Source organism: Rhinolophus hipposideros, assembly GCF_964194185.1.
Source record: "Rhinolophus hipposideros genome assembly, chromosome: 8".
Classification (NCBI taxonomy): domain Eukaryota; kingdom Metazoa; phylum Chordata; class Mammalia; order Chiroptera; family Rhinolophidae; genus Rhinolophus; species Rhinolophus hipposideros.
In genome coordinates, this window is record NC_138054.1 from 56,660,735 (window position 1) to 56,679,195 (window position 18,461).

The window sequence follows — 18,461 nt, forward strand, 5'->3', positions numbered from 1 at the left end:
AGATTCTGGGCTGGGCACTATCAACACATTAAAGGGTAATGATAACACTAACATTAGCAACAGAGCTGACCCACAGCGACCACTTCTTATGTGCTAGCACTGTTCTGAGTGCTTTACATGAACTCACTGAATCCTCATCAAAACCCTACGAGATGGGCAAGGCATTATCCCCATATTACAGGTAAAGAAACTGAGGCACAAGCAGGCTCAGTGACTTTCCCAAGGTCACACAGCTCCCTTGAGAAGTTCACTCACCATTGGGAGAAGCGAGTATACACAAGACAGTCACAGCAAAGGGCGCTGGGGTAACCAGGGAGGGACATCTGAGCTACAGCAAAGCATCACAGTAAATGTGGCAGGCCCGGCTCTGGCCAGGAACAGGCCATCTCTTCTGGGGAGTGGGAGAAGCACTGAACCTGGGGGAGGACACTTGCTCCAGGGAAGAAGGGCTACCTCTCAGGGTTCCAGGGGAATGCTGGGAAAGGTTAAGTCTAGAGTCCTTGACCTTGTGGTAGACATGGGAGCATCCCCTGAGGTCGGGCAAGGGCCGACCTCCACCACCTCCCCAAGGAACACATGTTGCAGCCACTAACAGACGTCAAGAGAAGTATCTCTCCTACGAGGCTGACGGCTATAGAGGAGCCAGTCAGGTAGATACGTCTGAATCTCTCTGGACTGAGTGAGCTGCATGACCTTGAGAAATGCTCCTGACCTCACCTAAACGTGAGCATTACAAGTCTGTCTTTGGACCACTGCTGTGCAGATTAATGGGGTAATTAACATATGAAAGCGGTCAGCAGCCATCGGCACATAGTAGGCCCTCAAGGAATGGTACTTTCCCATTCCTCATCAGGGCCATGTGGGAAATTAGAAGTGGAACCCAGCAGAGCTGGGGATGGAAACCAGAACTCCTGACCCCAAGACCCAGGCTTGTCCTGGAGGTGAAACATTCTGCTGGTACCAGAGGCAGGCAAAGTGTTCATTCAGACCCTCTCTTATCCGTTTAATCCCCGCTTCTTGGGGCCCTCTCAGGGCTGGGGCTGGGGAGGCAATGCAAACCTGACTTGGTCCCTGCTCTCCAGACTCACAGTCCAGGTGGAGAGGCAGAAAAGATGCAAGAAGTACCTGGAATGTCATGCTGCCTCCTGTCCATCTGGCAAATTTTGCTCACCTGTCAAGGCCTAGCTCAAATGGCACCTCCTCCAGGAAGCCTTCCTTAACCTTCCACTGTTGGAGCAGACAGCAAGCCTTCTGCCTCTGAGCCCCACTGTACAGACCCTGATGATAGCTTGGACTATCCCAAGGTCACACAGCCTTGTGCCACTACGTGACAACCAGCAGATCACAAGAGGCACGCAAGGGCGGGTTAATAGAGCGGGTTTTGCAAGTATCCATCAACAGATGAATGGATAAACAAAATGTGGTAGACACAGACAATGGAATATGATTCAGCCTTAAAAAGGAATGAAATTTTGACCCATGCTACAGCATGGATGAACCATAAAAACATTATGTTAAGTGAAATAAGCCTGATAATGTATGATTCCACTTATATGAAACCTAGAATAGTCAGATTCGCAGAGACAGAAAGAAGAATATTGGTTGCCAGGGGCCAGGGGGAGATGAGAGGGGGAGTTAGTATTTAATGGATACAGAGTTTCAGTTTGGGAAGGAAGATGAAAAAGTTCTGAAAATAGATGGTGGTGATGGTCACAACAATATGGATGAACTTAATGCCACCGAACTATACACTTAAAAATGGTACAAATGGTAACTTACATGGTGTATGTATTCCCCCTCTCTCCCCGCCACACACACACACACACACACACACACACACACACGCACACACTCTAAAGAGAGAATGAGATCATGTGTGTTTGAAGAGCCCAGACGGTCTGGATTTGAAACCTGAAATCTTTCACTTACAAGCTGCGAGGCCTTAGAAAAGTTACTTCAATCTGTGCCTCAGTTTCCTCCTCTAAAATGAGGTTAGAATAATATCTACATCATAGCATTAGTATGAGGATTTAATAAACCAATATGTGTAAAGCTCTTAGAATGTACCTGGAAAGTAATAACTGCTCAATAAATGTTAGCTGTTTTTATTGGTGAGTCTCGCCTTCTGGGTCTGACCCTGTCAATCTTTCCCTGACTTATCTCTCCCCAGCACACATCCCAGTACCCGCTTCCTTCAGAAAGTCTTTTTTGATTATCCGACCACCTCAAGTCTCCTGTTGTCCCAACGTAGACTGGACTGCCCCCTCATAGCACATGTCACTCTTTGACACCCCATGTTATAATTGGGGTGTCCTCTGTCTCCTCTGTTACACCAAGAATTCATTGAGGGCAGAGTGAAGTCAAATTTCTATTTGTATCTCCAATCTGGTGCCAGGCACGCAGCAGCGTCCAGCAAAAGACGGTGGTTGCCTGGGGCAGTAGGGGAGTCTGGGAAGAGTAGCATGGGGTAAAGGGGTGGAGAGAGGAAGAGAAAAGGGAGGGAGGAGGGAGGTCTTCATGTTCAAGAGAAATCACGCTCACGAGTGTAAATTGTTAAATACTGTTTGCACAGGAGAAAAGGCCAGTAATATGACCTGAGGCCTTTGCTCTGGGGAAGGCCTGGAAGTAGCCCCCTACCCCCTGAGCCCAGTTCGTCTGTACCTCCACGAAGAAGGCAGTAGCGGTGATCTTGTGTTTCTCGTCGCCTCGCTCCAGGAGCGGGATGAGCAGGTAGAGAAGGCGGCACAGCTCCTGGCAGGAGTAGTACACCATGGCTCTGGGATAGGGAAGAGAAAGCAGTCCCCTAGGCTCTCCAGCAGACCTGCTGGTGGGGCTCTCGAAACTCTGGACAAGGCAGAGTCACCTGGTTTCCTGCCTTCCCAAGATTCCCACCGGGACAGAATCTCAGAGGCCATCTAGTTTAACTGCTTTGTTTTACAGATGGGGAAACTGAGGCTTAGAGTGGGAAAGTGACTTGCCCTATGACACAAGGCAAATCAGTAAGAGAGACAGGCTTAAGACCCCTGACTGCACTGACCACTTCAGGAGGAAGACACAGGAAGGAGACATGTGAGGACCCACTCGCTAAGCAGCAGGCAGCAGCCAGATGTTTTCACATTGTTATTGCATTCGATCTTCACCAGTAAGCTTTGAGGCAGATTACTGTTATGATTCCCATTTTCATAGATGAGGAAACAGAGGCTCCGAGTGTGACCTGCCATGGTCACAGGGGTGGAAAAAAGGCAGGGCTGGAGCCCCAACCCAGGGCTCTCCACTCCAGCTACCTTGTTTGTTATACCAAGTCAAGGGTTCTCAAGTGTGGTCCCTAGATCAACAGTATCAGCACCCCTAGGATCTCATCAGAAATGCAGATTCTCGGGCCCCCACCCTAGACCAACTGGATCAGAGACTGTGGGGTGGGACCTAGCAATCAGTGTTTTAACAAGCCCAGTGGATGATTCTGATGCTTGCTCAAGTCTGAGGACCATGGCACTATGCTGCCTCCATTCATCAGTGATACAGGAAAGTGTGGCAGCTGTGCACAGAATCTGGAATAAGACAGCCTGGGTTCAAGTCCTGGCCCTACCACTAGCTGTGTGACTTTGGGCAAGTCGCTAAACTTCTCGGGGCCTCAGTTTCCTCAGGGCTAACACTAGGATAATAATAGGGCTACTCATCAGTAATGGTGAGAATTAAATGGAATAATCCACATGCAGCTCTTTGCGTGGCGCCTAGAGCATAGTAAGTGCTCAATAAATGTATCCTGAGACCCCACCAGGGAGAGCAGCATCCTGGGCACTCAGGTGCAAGGCTATTCCTACAGAAGTCACATCCCTGAAATCAGGTGTCCCCTCCTGAAACTATAGGAGGCTATGTGTGGTTGGGGGAAATAACCCTTGTCTGGGTCAGCAGGTCATTTCCCAGTTTTGCCACCTCCTGGCTGTGTGACCTTTGGTACATAAGTGTCCCTCTCTGGACCTTGGCACCCTCCTCTACATTAGTAACCCCTGCCCCACCAGTCAGAACAATGATAGTAAACGCTATCCTGTGTTGAGCTCTTACCATATACCAGGGGCTCTTCCAAGTACTTTATTTAACCCTCACCCCAAATCTCAAATCGGGTCCTAATATGAGTCCCATACCAATGAAGGGAAAACTGAGAGCCAGACAGGGGAGTAACTTGCCCTGAGTCACACTACTGGGAAATGGCGAGCTGGGGTTCAGACGCAGGCAGACCGATTCCAAGGCCACTCTGAACTCCTCAGCCATCCCATCCTTTCTGTGTTGGTGTGGGAACTAAACCCAAAAAGCGGGGAGGAAAGGTGCTTTGTACAAATCTAAGCACTCTGTGGTTACCAGGGGCTGTGATAACCACAGTTTGCTCCCGGAGAGTGTGTGCCATCTTTCACCATCTTTCACATCTGTATTGTCTACCTGCCCAGATAGGCAACACTCTGCTGGTTTTAGAGAAGAGACGATGGACGATGGACTCTCCCCTCCCTCTGTACCCTGCCCCAGTGGGAGACTGGGGGGGGGGGGGGTCCAGCCTCACCTTGCCAGAAGCGACACTCCACGATGGTGGTTCTCCGCCTGCCCCATGAGCTCCCAGCCGCCCTGGTCCTCCAGAAAGGTGGCCTCGTACGAGCAGCCCATCTTCAGCAGCAGAGTTTTTACCACTTTGACCACCCAGCTGCCAAGACAAGGGGGCTGAGACCTCACATCACCCTCCCCCCGGAGGCCACCCCTCCCTCCACCCCAGCCTCTCCCCCCATCAGCTCCCATCTGGCCAGATAAGTTGTTCTCCACCATGTTAATTGTTAGATAGTGATGTTCAGTGCATCCACAAAGGGTGGCTTTTTACTGTGATTCGCTTTGAGAACAAGAGAGGAAACAGAAGCAGAATTCCCCTCCCTTTGGAGCTGGTTCTTTACCTCCCTTTTCACCTGAACCTCTTTACTGGAAGGATAGGTCACAGCCAGGCCTCCCAGCCTCCCCCCCCACCCCACCCCCATCCTGCCTACTCTCGCCCTCCACCTCTCCTGAAGCCCATGGCTAGACAGTCCTCTCTGCTCACTTGGACACAGTCTCCTGTCCAACCTTGAGTCCTTCATCCACTCAGGACACTTAAGGAGTGATTCCCAAACCTAGAAGCACAGCAAAAGTCCCTGGGGAGCTTGTACAACTTGTACTGACAAGGCTGGGACCCCGCCTCTGTGCTTTGGAAGCTCCTCCTGAGAAGCCCTGCTGTGAGGGCAGAGGAGGGCACTGCTATGAATTGACATCCTACTGTGTGCCTGGTATAGCACTGGGTATTTGAGGAGGTATCTGCAGGTGTATGTGTATGTATGGCTATGTCTATGTATTGATATATATACATTTATATGTGTGTGTAAACCTTTCTTCAAATGAAAACTGACAATGTGCAGAATAAGGTTTACACTTCAAGTGATACCGAGAGCTGGTGGTTCTCCTGATTCAAGACAAAGCATCAAAGCATTTTAGAACTCAGGAAATATTTAGGAATTTGCTCTTCATTTTCACATTTTTGGTTTTGTCATGAATATTAGTCCAGTGTGAAAATTTGAGCTTCTCCTAAGCCAGGGGCTTTCAGAATTTTAAAACCTTTGTGCTGATTCTTTGAAACATGTGCTGTCAGTGACAGCCCCCCATAAGCAATGCCTCTGGAGTTTGAAGACACACACACACACACACACACACACACACACACACACACACACACGAAGGGAGACAGGCTCCAGGTGTTGTACACCCTAAAAGACTGGGGCTCACCCTCCCCACCTCTCCCAACTCCCTACCTTCCCTCGCCCAGGAAATTCCGAGCACCGGCTGAATGGCTAAGTTGGGATTTATACGTTTTCCTTTGGAGAAGGAAGGTTGTAATTTCCATTTCAAGCATTAGCTTGAATCTTTAACTAAAACAGAATGAGCCACCTGTGCATGCTATCGCCACAACTTCACCACCCTCTCTTTTTTGGGTGTCCCCATCTCCAGCGGCACTTGATCACCTTCTCACTAACTGGGTTGGAGAGAGCCTGGAGTTCAGGGCTCAGAAACTCCACAGGGAACAACCTGCCTTAGAGGTTTCAGACGTGGCACCTTTTATCCAGACCCGCGGTGCCCCACTGTGCAGCCAACAAACAAGGAATGTAGATTTATTTAGGCCAAAGCTTCTGAACACGGCTGCATCATTACTAGTTTGTGCTCTTGCCTGTTTTACCATTTCCTCAATCAGGCTCCAAAATTTAACAAAAGTGACCCCGTCACTCTCAAAGATACACCTGTAAAAGCCCCCAAATGAGGCCTGTGCTGCTGTGTTAAAAGGCAAAGGGGACACTTTGGGGAGGAAGCTGAGGGGGGAGCATCTTGTTTGGCTCCCCGAACACCCCCTCTGCAAGCTTTAGCTTCCTGAAAGTTCCCGGCTTTTCCCATGAAAGTGGAGCAAGAGTTGCCCTGTCCTGCACTGGGATGGAGGGACAGGAATCCAACACTGCTTCAAAGCCTGACGCTGCTACAGGGCACGGAAGGTGGATTTCATGGGATGCGCTGTCAGGCTGTATCTGTAGTGCTCAGTGCAGCAAGACTCCACTCCCCTGCCCTCCAAACTGCAGTCCGTGTGACAGGGGCTGGCATCCAAGCCTGTTGCCCACACCCATTTCTCCTCATGGAAGGGTGTGACAATTTCTTTGTACTTGGCAGCTTCATTGAGACTTCCTATTCCATCACCGGAGTCTGGAGCACTGATGGCCCACTCGGGTTCCACACCCCAGTGTCTTCGTTTCCTGTGGCTGCTATAACAAATGACCACATAATTGATCGCTTAAAACAATGGAAATTTATTCTTGCACAGTTCTGGACACCAGAAGTCCAAACTCCAGATGTCTACAGGACCATGCTCCCTCTGAAGATCTAGGGGAGAATCCTTCCTTGCCTCTTCCAGCCTCCCGGGTGACTCACGGCATTCCTTGGCTGTGGCTGCAACACTCCAATCACTGCCTCTCTTCACTGCCTTCCCCTCTGTGTGTCTGTGTCTTTTCTTAGAAGGACACTTGTCGTTGAATTTAAAGCCTACCTGGTTAATCCAGGATGATCTCATCTCAAGATCCCTAATTATATCTTGAAAGACTCTTTTTTTCCAAACAAGGCCACCGTCATAGGTTCCAGGTAGACATATCTTTGGGGGCGACCGCCCAGCCCACTCTACCCAGGTACCACCTCATGTCTCTTCTGGTCCCCTTCAGCATGGCACTGGCCTGCTTCTTCTTTTTCTGTCTCACAGGATGCTTTCTGTGAGTCAGAGGTGAGGGTGGGCTCTCAGGCTATCTTCCAGCTTCTTCCCATGAACATCAGCTGAGGGAAGCCCTCCACATCAAGAGGTCACACCTTCATCACTGACAGTTTAGAACTATTCCACTACGCGTTTCTCTTCCTCCTCCTCCATCACCCCCTCCACTTTCCTCTGCTTTTGTTTTCCCCAGAGCCCACTAGCTTTCTGAGTCAGGAGGATGCACTTAGGGTAGCACCTATGAGTGCCAGGGGAATCAGAATTGGTGCCACAGCCCTTGGCACTGGTGTCATGCTGTGACACGATTTTATTTGGTCCTTACCACATAACTGTGGGGTAGGAATCACCCCATTTCATAGGCAAGAGAATCAAGCCATCACGAGATTAAAGTAGCTTACCCAAAGTACAAAGGAGTAAGTGATGGAACCACGACTCAGATCCAAGGTGTTCTGACTTCAAGCCCAGCTACATAACTGTTTGCCCTCTGCCCCTCAAAGTACACCTTTCTGAGCATAGCACACAATAGAAGCCAAAGAGGAAAAGACTGACAAACTTGACTACATTAAAATAGTTGCAGGTTAAGTGACAAACTGGAATACAAATGCCAAACAGTTAATGTCCTTAATATATAAAGAGCTCTTACAAATTAATAAGAAAATTCCCAACAGTCCTATATAAACTTGGTCAAAGAACAAGAACAGGTAGTTCACAAAAAAGGAAACACAAATGGCTTTTTAGCCTCAACCTCACTCATGATAAGAGAAACACAAACTAAACTTAGAGCAAAATACCTTTTTTTCCCAACTTTCAGACTGGCAAAGATGAAAATGTTTTATACTACACTGTGCTGGTAAATGCGTGAGGAAATAAACTCTCTCATACACTATGGTGTGAATGCCCTCTGAGGGAGGCAATGCGGCAAATAGGGGGCTAATTTAGGACATATTCTACTTCCCCTTTCATCACTCTGGTCAAGAGCTCTTTCCACCACATATTCCTTTTTCACCTTCATATTTAAATGCAGAAACCCTTTGATGCAGCCATTCCACTTTCAGGAATTCTTCCTGTACATACAATTGCCTGTACAGACATATGAAAACAAATTCACTGAAGCATTGTTTGTAATTGCAAAGGGCTGCAAAGTGCCTAAATAAAGAGGACCCTGGTTAAATAAATTAGGGTACAGTGCAATTCTTTACATAGGAATATTATGTGGTTGTTAAAAAATAACGAGGCAGCTCTAAATGCAATGCTCTCCAAGATATGCTAAAAGTGAAAATGTATTAACTGTGGAAGGTTCACTACCACTGGCGTAAAAATAGAGAGTATAAACATGTGCGCTTATCTCTGCATACACCACTTCTAGAAGGGCATGAAAGAACCCGGTTCTTTGAGGGAAGGTAACTGGGGTAAGGGGAGGAAAGGAGACTCACTTTTAATGTCTTTTGAGATTTTTGCCGTGGGCATATATTACCTATTCCAATTAATCATTTAAATTGAATGGCTGGGCCTTGTATACATAACTAATACAAATAATATTTCTGGGAGGGAGGAGGAAAATGAAGTGGGGGAGTTTCTGGGGAGGGCTGATTCTCTCCTGCAGCCCAACACTAAGCAGAGTCTGACATACACAGCAAATGCTCACAAATACTTGTTGAACAAATTGCTATCTCTCGCTCATAAAAGTGTGCTTCTGTTTTCTCTTCTAGTCCCAAAGCTGATTTCTATGGATTAATTGCTCTACAGACGTTTGGGAGGTCCCTTGCCAGGTGCCTCCCCTCACCCCGCGAGGGACAGCAGCAGCTTACTGCACAGGTACAAAGACAGAGGGCTGTGCGTCCTTCTTGGTGTCCTTGTGGGAAGCCACCCAGCCAGGCAGACTGAGGTTGATGTGGTAATGGACCTGAATGAGCAGGGCCAGGAGCAGCTGTGGGTAGATACGCCTCACGCAGCCCACACAGCTGTTGACGGACAGGAGCTCACACAGGCCGCTGGCTGCCTGGGGGCAGAGGGGAGGCTGGTGGGATGTCCTGGCCCATCATCTCAGCACCCCAGGCAGGGGACAGACTGCTTCGCGAGGAGGTCGGACCTGGGTCTGCTCTTCTCTGGCCCAGCTGGAAAAGCCCAGATCCGCACTCCCTGCCCCACTGCACCCCCGCTCCTGGCTCTCTGGGTGAGTCCTGCCCCCAAACAAGAACAGCAGCCACTTCTCTGACGTTAACAGACCCCTGGAAGAATCATGGTGGAGGGATCCCACCCCACCTCTTGTGAGGTACAATCTTGATTCCATTGTGCAGGTGAGGAGACAAACTCAGAGGGAGGACAGAGTATACCAAGGTCACCCAGCCCTGTGGGGGCAGAGTGGGGCTTCAACCCAGGGTTTCAGATACGGCTGTATCTGAAAATCATGCCCTGCCTCTTCCTCGTTCATGACACAGGTACACAGACTACGAGGGGACAGCAGTTGCTTCTTCATTTGGGCCATTGAACTAGGCCGCCCTTACTGCTTCCCCATGTGGCCAGCTGGCAAGAGAAACAAACCTCAGCCTTCATCAGGAGCCAGGGAAAAAGAGTCCTGGACTCTGTCACTCTACACTCCCTTGCCCCCGATACGCCTGCCCCTTCCAGACCACAGCTTCTCCCCACACCAGCCCTCCAAATCCCAGGAACTTGGCTTTGTTGGTGTTTGGCCCACCAGGTTCCCTGGGACCCAACATGCACTCACCCCCCAATTTCTCAACCTGCCAGTCCAGCTCTGAACCTGGCCTGGGCCGGCTCCTCACACTCCGCTCACCAAGTCCTCTCTAACTGGCAGGAGGACTATGGGAGGGGGGACAGGTGATGGGCTCATTCTGGCTCCACCACTCCCCGCCCCTCTTTGGGCCTCAGAGTCATCCTCCCTAAAGTGGGCTTACTGGGCCTCATCTAGCCGGCTGCGCAGGTGTGGAGGAGATTGAATGAGGGAGATGGGAGAATGCTTTATAAAGAAATGGTCTAGATCAGTGCCACCCAGACCCCATGCTGCTGGCCTGAGGGAAAAGCATTGAATTATGAAATGAAAGAACTCATGGCCTGTTCCCATGGAAATAAGTGACATAATGTGGGCTGAATGAGAACAATAAATGGCACTTACTTATTTGTACTTTACAGCCTAGGAATCCCTTTCACATACACTATTTCACTCTTCTCAACAGGTAAGACAGACAAGGCAGGCATTTTACAGATGCCTGTAAAATTACTACCCATTTTACAGATCTAAATACCAAGGCTAAAGGTGGGGAAGTGAGTGGCCAAGGTTATATAGTGAGGCAGTGGCAGAGATAAGACAAGCCTGTTGGACTCAAAGTCTTTACACTTTTTCAGTAGCCCAAAGCTAATGACTGTACCCAGCAAACAGTCTGTATAGGGAAAAATCTCTAGTGGTGAGATGCCATAAGGCTCCACTCTCGGCTCAGTCTTGCTCAACTGGTTTATCAATACCATAAGATAAGAATTAGTCCAGGCTGTATCTATGCTCAAATCACGCTTGCTGAACAAGAAGCATGAATGATTGACTCAAAAATACACTAACACACACTGATTGAAGGAGGACTAGATGAATGCCCAAATAAGGGAAGGCATGGGCAAGGGGAGAGAAGCAGAGAGATCAGTGGTGAAGCACGGGATTCAGAGGTAGGAAATCTGGGTCCGAGTCCCGGCACCTCTACTCACTAGCTGTGTGGCCTCAGGTGAAACATGGACTGTTGCTGAGCAGAAGTATCTTCCTCTGTAAAGGGTAATATCACTTGTTCTCCCATCCCCTGTCTTTGTTTATTTACTTCCCTCCGTCAAAATGTCATGCTCTCTGTTGAATCCCCAGAACCTATGAATGTGCCTGGCACAGAGTAGGTGCTCAATAAATATTTACTGAATAAATCAACAAAAAGTTTTTGAGTGTCTTGCTATGTGCCAGGTTTATGTTACACATTGGGGATATCATGGTGAACAAAACGGGCTCAGGCTCTGTCTTCATGCAGGTCACAGATTAATCAAATGACCCCCTCCCCTACTGTCAAATCACAACTGAGATAAACTCTCCCAAGATAATGTATGAGAAACAAAGTATAGTATGCACAGCTTTGAGCTGGTCAGAGAAATCAGGGAGGGCTTCACTGAGGAGGTGATGCTTGAGTTGACAGCTGAGGGATGAGTAGATGTTAACTTGGTAGAGAACAGTCTAGGCAGAGGGAACAACAAGTGCAAAGGCTCTGTGACAGAAGATAGCATGACATGTATGATGCTCTAACAAAGTTGAGCATCATACAGTGAGGCTGGAGCCAAGCAAGCAAGAGGACCATGGAGTTTGGTGAGGCCGGTGAGAGGTGCAGAGCCTTACAGCACAGATAGGAGCACTGTGTTACTACTCAAGGGAAATGGGAAGACATTGAGGGGGTTGAGAAGAGCGGCTGTGCATTTCTCAAAGATTTTTTTTGGCTGAGGTACAGAATGGAGGGGCAGGAATGGAAGCAGGGAGATGAGCAGAGGTATTATCCAGCTGGCTTGAATCAGGGTGGTGGTGATAGAGGCAGAGAGAAATCCATCTCTCTAGCCAGCCACTTTCCTGCAGTCAGATCCCTTTCTTTCTGTGTTCCCAGTCATAGCTGAGCTCTGAACCTAGCAGGAAGAAGCATTTAAATATTCTGTGTCGCCTAAATGAAGGAATGAGTTATCTCATTTAATGTTTATAACCGCTATGTGAGGCAGGTATTATTCTTTCCATACATGCAAAGACTGAACCTCAGAGAGATAAAGTATCTTGCTCAGGTTACAAAAGAGTAACGTAGCAAAGCCAGCCAGTTCTCAGACTAAGGTCTGTGAATCCCAGGTCATTTCATTTCCACTACCCCAGGGGCTGCTGCTGTCACTGTAAGTAGCAGTACTTATGTCATGTAGTGGATCATAAGCAAGAGCCCAGAGACAGAGACTTGTCCAAGGCCAACTAGCTGGTGGCAGAGCAGGGCCCTGGAAGCTGGGTGTGCTGAGCTCAGCAGGGGAGGGCAAGACGGAGCAGTGACGGGGCAAGTGGGCAGGTCTCACCGCCAGGGGCACGATGGAGGCCCGGCCCTTCTTGGTGACAGGCTTCTCCTTCAGGCTGGTCAGGAGCAGGTCCAGGAGGTCTCGGGCATCACAGCTGGGCTTGCGCAGTATCAGCTGCCTCCACATCTCCGCTCCATTGCTGAGAGTTAAGGGGCAGGGGTGATTAGCCAAGACGAGGACACTGGGGCCCACCCTGCCTCCCAATGGTTTGGGGAAGGAGAAGGGAACATGCCCTTGAAATGGAATCCATGGGCATGCCAGCAAATTACTGGAATGGTCCAGAAAACACTTTCTAAGAGGCAGGGAACTAACGTAATCGAAAACTCTATTTCCCAGGTATTATGCCAGGTACTTTACATATGATTTATAACTTCACCAAATATTGAGCATCTGCTGTCTGCCAGGCACTAGACAAATCTCTGGGGATACAGATATGAACAAGATATTCAAGCCATTCAAGGTCACTGAATTCTCACCAAGACTTTCAATGTGGGTTGTTATTCCCATTTAACAGATAAAGAATTGAGCCTCCGAGAGGTGAAATCACCAGTCCAAGACTACACCGCTAACGAGCTGTTGTTGTCAAGAAATCGCCAGGTCTGATGTCTCCAAAGCCTCTGTTCCGTCTCCTATGCCAAGGAGCCCTTTGGGGCCTGGATCTTGCATTTGTCACATAATATCCAGGAGTCCCCACTCCTGTCCGTTAGAAGGCAGTATACCAGGCAGGGGAAGGCATCCGTGCCAGGAGGCACCAGCCTGCGTGCACGCTTATCGTATGGAGTTGAAAGCACTGACAGGCCAGTGAACTATGGGGTTAACCAAACCCTTTTCCCCCTCTGCATAAGCATTTGAACCTTCCCTTAACTTTCTAGCTCTGTTTCCCTGGAAACATGATAAAGATAGTATGTCAACTATGTTGCTAGGCAACATTGCTTATGGTAAAAATGACCCAATTGGTAAATTGCATCTGGGGTGGGAGGAACTATAAATTAACTATAAGAACCAATGGGGACAGCGTAGCATTGAGTTTCCTGGGGTGCAGTGACTCTTGTGACTGGTTTTGTCCCTGTGGGGACCCTGGAGGCAAAGTCTATAGAGTTATTTATTGTTAAGAGATACTAGTTCCTGCGAGGCCTGAGCCATTTAAGCCAGGGCAACTCCTGCTCTTTTCACCTGGGAGTCCCAAGAGACCAACTCTTGGACCCAAGGCCAGGACTAGAGTGAAGAAACTAAAGCATCTAGTGCACAAAATTTAAGGAGGCCCTCACTCTCAGGCTCATGCAAGTGGCATCTGAGAGGGAGGGCCTCCTTAAATTTTGTTCCAGCTCTGTCTAGCTGGCTTCATGGGCTGCTGCAGGACTTTTGCAAAAGAGAAATCTCTGATACTGCCCTGTCCAATATTCTGAGCAACACTGATGTCATGTGTGATCCCAGCTGCTTTGTGAGTCTGAATATTTAGTGGCTCCAAAAAGAAAATCCCCTGGTGGGGAGTGCAGCCAGAAAGAGTTAAATTTTTACAGGAGGGAGTAAGAGGATATGTCACCCTGGCCCTCACTATCCCCACTGATCTTGGCTTCTATGAATGACACTGACTCTCCTTATTAGAAGCACACTCCATTTGCACAGCTCTACACATTTCTTTTACATTCATTCTCAACCAACCATCTTAAGATGTGGAAACATCTTGCCTTGTTTTATTCATTCAAAGGAATGAGAGTTTCCCGGGCTGGGAGCCTGGAGTAGTCAGACTGGTCTCTCCTGCCCATTCACTGCCTGCCCATCAGATCACCCGCTCCCTGAAGGCTGAGAACAAGGTACGTCCTCCTGCACAGGCGCAGGTCCTGGCAGGCGCTCAGCACAGCTGAATGCATCCCACATGGGATGGGAACACAGGATATCCTCTTTTTGCCTATGGGGGAAAACTGAAGCCCAGAGAGAGAAAGCAGGCTACCCAAAACCACACAGCAGCTGAAGGCAGAGTTAGGACTGTCACTCAGGCCTCCTTTCTATGGCATCATTAAAGAGCTCTGGGCTTGGAGTTGGTCTGATCTGAGTTTAGGCCCTTGTTCTGCTGCTTGCTCAGTGGGTGCCTAGGGCAAGAAAAGTCCCCTGAGCCTCAGTTTCCTCATCTGTAGAATGGGGTTCTCGTACCCCATGTGGAGCACTGACACCTAGCCGTGCTCTGGAAGTGCTTAATGGTTGTCATAAGCACCACAGATAATAGAAAAGGGGCCATTCGAGAGGGAAGGGGCTCCTCTGGGCAGAAGGAAGGAGTTACAGCCTAGGGTAGGGGCTGCTTCAACCCTCTGAGATGTAGTAGCTGACAACCCCCTTACTTGGTACCTGTCCAATGGGAGGGGACACATGAGCAGGGCCACGACGACCTCGGTCATGAAGGAGCTAGCCAGGAGAGAGACGGGCAGCAGGGCCACCTCCCGGGCCCGTGGCTCCTGGATGTGTCTCAGCTGCACATAGATGGCCTGCATGATTTCTGGGATCTGGGGCACAGTGGGTGGCCATGAACAGGCAGAGGGCCCAGGGAAGGCCAAGGGAGGTGTGGGGGCAGGGAGATGGAAAGAGGAAGGAAGGGGTGATAAGACAGAGTGAATAGGAGAGGCGGGTGAACAGGAGAGGAATGGGGAGGAGGGCAGAGCGCCTGCTCCTTCCCTGGAAACAAGCCATTCTGTCTTCCCCACCCTGCCTCACCCCACACCAGATCGGAATGTTCTCTTGGTGGCTGTTAAGTGAGTTCTTTCTCACCTGAAAGTTGGAAGCTCCTAAAATTCAGCCCCAACAACCCGTACCCTGCCCAAGGCAGGAGCAGACGCTGTGGGGTCTCCCAGCCCAGCCCCTGCCCCTAGGGACCTTACCACCTCCAGTGCCCTGTGGCGATACCACTCCAGTACTGAGCTGAGTGTGATCTCCGAGGCCAGCTGCATCATCTCTCCTGAGTGCTTCCCCTGAGCCTCTGAGCCACCTTTCAGCCCTTCCAGGGCTGCTAGCAACAGGTCCTTTACCTGCTGGGGCCCTAGGAACTCTCCAAATTCCTGAAACAAAGGCACAGAGATACTAACATATATGGGCAGACCCCAAGTAAGCCATACACAGATGCACCAAGACTGCCAGACACACAAGAGTTCAGCATGGAGGGCCCACAAACTCTGGGGAAGAGCCACAAAACCAGGGGCGACATAGCCTCTGTCCCCAGAGCTGGGTGACATGGCCCACAGGCCGTGGCACAGACCAGAAGGGTTGGGGACACTCAGGATAGCCGGTGTTTTCGGGGAAGGCCTCCTGTGAAGGGGACTTGGGCCTGGGAAGGTGGAAGGGGAGGAGAAGGCATTGGTGCTGCCCTTCTTCCCCATCCCCAGGGAGGCCCAGGGCTGATGGGCAGCAAGCAGTCACCGCGATCACACGCAGAATGTTCTGGCATGGGCTGACGGGGTTGTAGGGCCCCAGGAAACGCTTGTTGGTCTCATACAGCTCCTTCTTGTTGGTCTCTTCCTTATCTCTGGCTCCTGCAAGAAGAGAACCTTCTCAATGAAGTGCCTGACCACATTTTTTTTAAAAAACCAACTTTTTGTTAAACATAGATGAAGGACACGTATAAATCATAGGTAACCAGCTTCATAAATTTTCACGTAATGAACATATCCATGTAGCTGGCACCCAGGTCAGGAAACAACATGATCAGCACCTTTTCAATCTACTCTTTCCCTCTCCCACCCAGGGTAACCACTATTCTGACTTCTCAGTCCACAGATTAGATTTCCTTGCTGTTGGACTTCTATAAATGGACTCAGAGTATGTTATCTTTTGTGTCTGGCTTTCATTCAGCATCATGTGAATGAGATTCACTGACGCTGTTGCAAGTAGCATTGTTTCATTCATTCTCAGTTCTGCATAATTGTCCATGGTAGGAATACACTACAATGTATGTACCTGTTCTACTTCTGACAGACATTTGGGTTGTTTCCAGCTATCACACATGTGTGCTGCTATGAACATTCTAGTATATCTAGTCCATTCTACTAGCCTTTTAGTGAATATATGTACACATTTGTTAGGTGAATAGTTAGGAGAGGAATTGCTGTGTCCTAGGGTAGGCATAGGTTCAGCTTCAGGGGATGCTGACAAACAGTTTTCTACTGGGGGGACCCATTATGCTCCCACCGGCCGTGTATGAGAGTTCCAGTGGCCTCACACCTCACTAGCGCGTAGCAATGTGTGTGTGTTTCATTTTTGCCATTCTGGGGTTTGTATGTCAATACCTCTTTTAAATTGCAATCCTCTACCCCTGGCATTCCCAATCCCCCTTTTCTGTTTTGTTTTGTTTTGTTTTTCTTTAGGACTTATCATTATCTGACTTACTATATGAATTACTCGCTTATTTTATTCAGCAAGTTCATTTATCCATTAGCTTAAAACAGAATGACAGCACAATCATGTATAAAAGCTAAAGACACAATGCTGGTAGCCAGCACATCACTTAAAGAGAGGCCTGAGCCAGGCTCTGAAAGATCTTTCCCAGAAACAAAGTAGCACCAAAAAGGTAAGCATGACAGGGAGGATTATTTAGTTAATTAATTTTGTATTGATTTTTTTCACTGCTGTATCCCAGTGCCTAGAATAATACCTGGCACATGATGACTCTGTGTTTCCTCTTGAAGAAAACACATTTCAGGTGCATTTCCTGAGCCCTAAGTGTGGTCTGGCCTGGGTCCTACCTGGATCCCCCACAGTATGCAAGACATGGGCATAAGAAAGGTCCATCAAGGTGGAGTGACCACATGGAGCAAGTTTTTTGTAAAGGAAAAGAGCTTGAGACCCAGAATCAGGCAGACCCAGAGTCAAATACTAGCTTTGCCACTTCCTGTAATCAGGGAACCTGGACAGACCCCTTCACTCCTGGAAAATCTAACAGAGTGGGTTTGGCCTAGGTTTGCCCAATAAAATGCAGGATACCCAGTTATATGTGAATTTCAGATAAACAAATAATTTTTAGTGAAAGTATGTGTCAAATATACTCAAAATTATTCATTGTTTATCTGAACTTTACATTTCACTGGGTATCCTATATTTTTATTTGCTTAATCTAGCAATAGCAATTTGGTCTCTACTATCCTTGCTTCTGAGGCTGATGATTAACATGGCTTGTATCACCTTCACCCATCACACAAGAGGTCTGAGTCGTTCCTCAGCAGCAGGGGAAATTGCCCAGGGTCCAAATCTTTGCACCAAATACTGGAGGTCAAGAAAAGCAGAGATACCACATAAATCGCAAAAGGCTGAAACTAGTAAGATGATCCTTGTAGGGATGGGAAAAAGGGAACTCTATTTGACAAATGCCCATAATGTGTGTCACTGAGCTGATCTCTTTACGTATATGATCTCATTTAATCTTTCAAAAAGCTTGTGAGTTATATCCTCCTACTACACCCTTTTTTACACATGAGGAAATCTAGGCCTGGACAGAGAAGTACTTGCCTGAGGTCACACAGCCAGGTTTTATATCTAGGCCACCCTGCTTCCAGAGCCATGGAAGTTTAAACAACATGCCAAGTCCCTTAGTTTGGGGCAGAGTTGGAACGATGGAAAAAAAGAAGGAAGCAACAACTCATACTGTGCAGCTCTGTGTACAGTGCCAGCTGGGTACTCATGTCAGCCCATACGCATCACTAGCTCCCTGCAGCTGAATCCTGGCTTGTTCTCCCACCTATAGGCTTCAGCCACTCCAGATTCTAAGGTAGGATCTGTTTTTTCTTCATTCACTCAATAAACATTCACGGAGCACCTACCATGTGTCAGGCCCAGGGTTAACCCCTGGGGACATAGTGGTGAATAAAGACACAGCCTTACCCTGCTCTCAAATGGGGTTATAGTGTAGTGGGGAAGAAAGACCAGGAAACAAGATAGTAGAGCTCTCATGCCTGGTGTACATGGTGCTATGGGAATGAGAAAATGAGAGTCACAAATTAAACTTGGAAGGATGAAGAAAGGCTTAGATAGGACTGCTTAAATCAAAATTTGTTTGACCCTTTTTCCTCTTTATCCTTCACCCCTTGTTCACAAGATGAGTCTA

The 18,461-nt window shown here is 48.6% G+C and overlaps 1 protein-coding gene across 1 annotated transcript in view; it reads right to left on the reverse strand.

The window, feature by feature from the left end:
• The window catches only part of MROH7 (maestro heat like repeat family member 7), a gene marked incomplete at both ends in the record, with an annotated part of 43,714 nt that overhangs the window by 9,666 nt on the left and 15,587 nt on the right, over window positions 1-18,461 (reverse strand). The window contains 7 exons of the mRNA XM_081054855.1: window positions 2,662-2,776; window positions 4,553-4,690; window positions 9,112-9,302; window positions 12,380-12,518; window positions 14,723-14,877; window positions 15,250-15,426; window positions 15,785-15,897. Coding sequence (XP_080910981.1) covers window positions 2,662-2,776; window positions 4,553-4,690; window positions 9,112-9,302; window positions 12,380-12,518; window positions 14,723-14,877; window positions 15,250-15,426; window positions 15,785-15,897 — 1,028 coding nt within the window. The remainder of the gene's footprint in view (window positions 1-2,661; window positions 2,777-4,552; window positions 4,691-9,111; window positions 9,303-12,379; window positions 12,519-14,722; window positions 14,878-15,249; window positions 15,427-15,784; window positions 15,898-18,461) is intronic.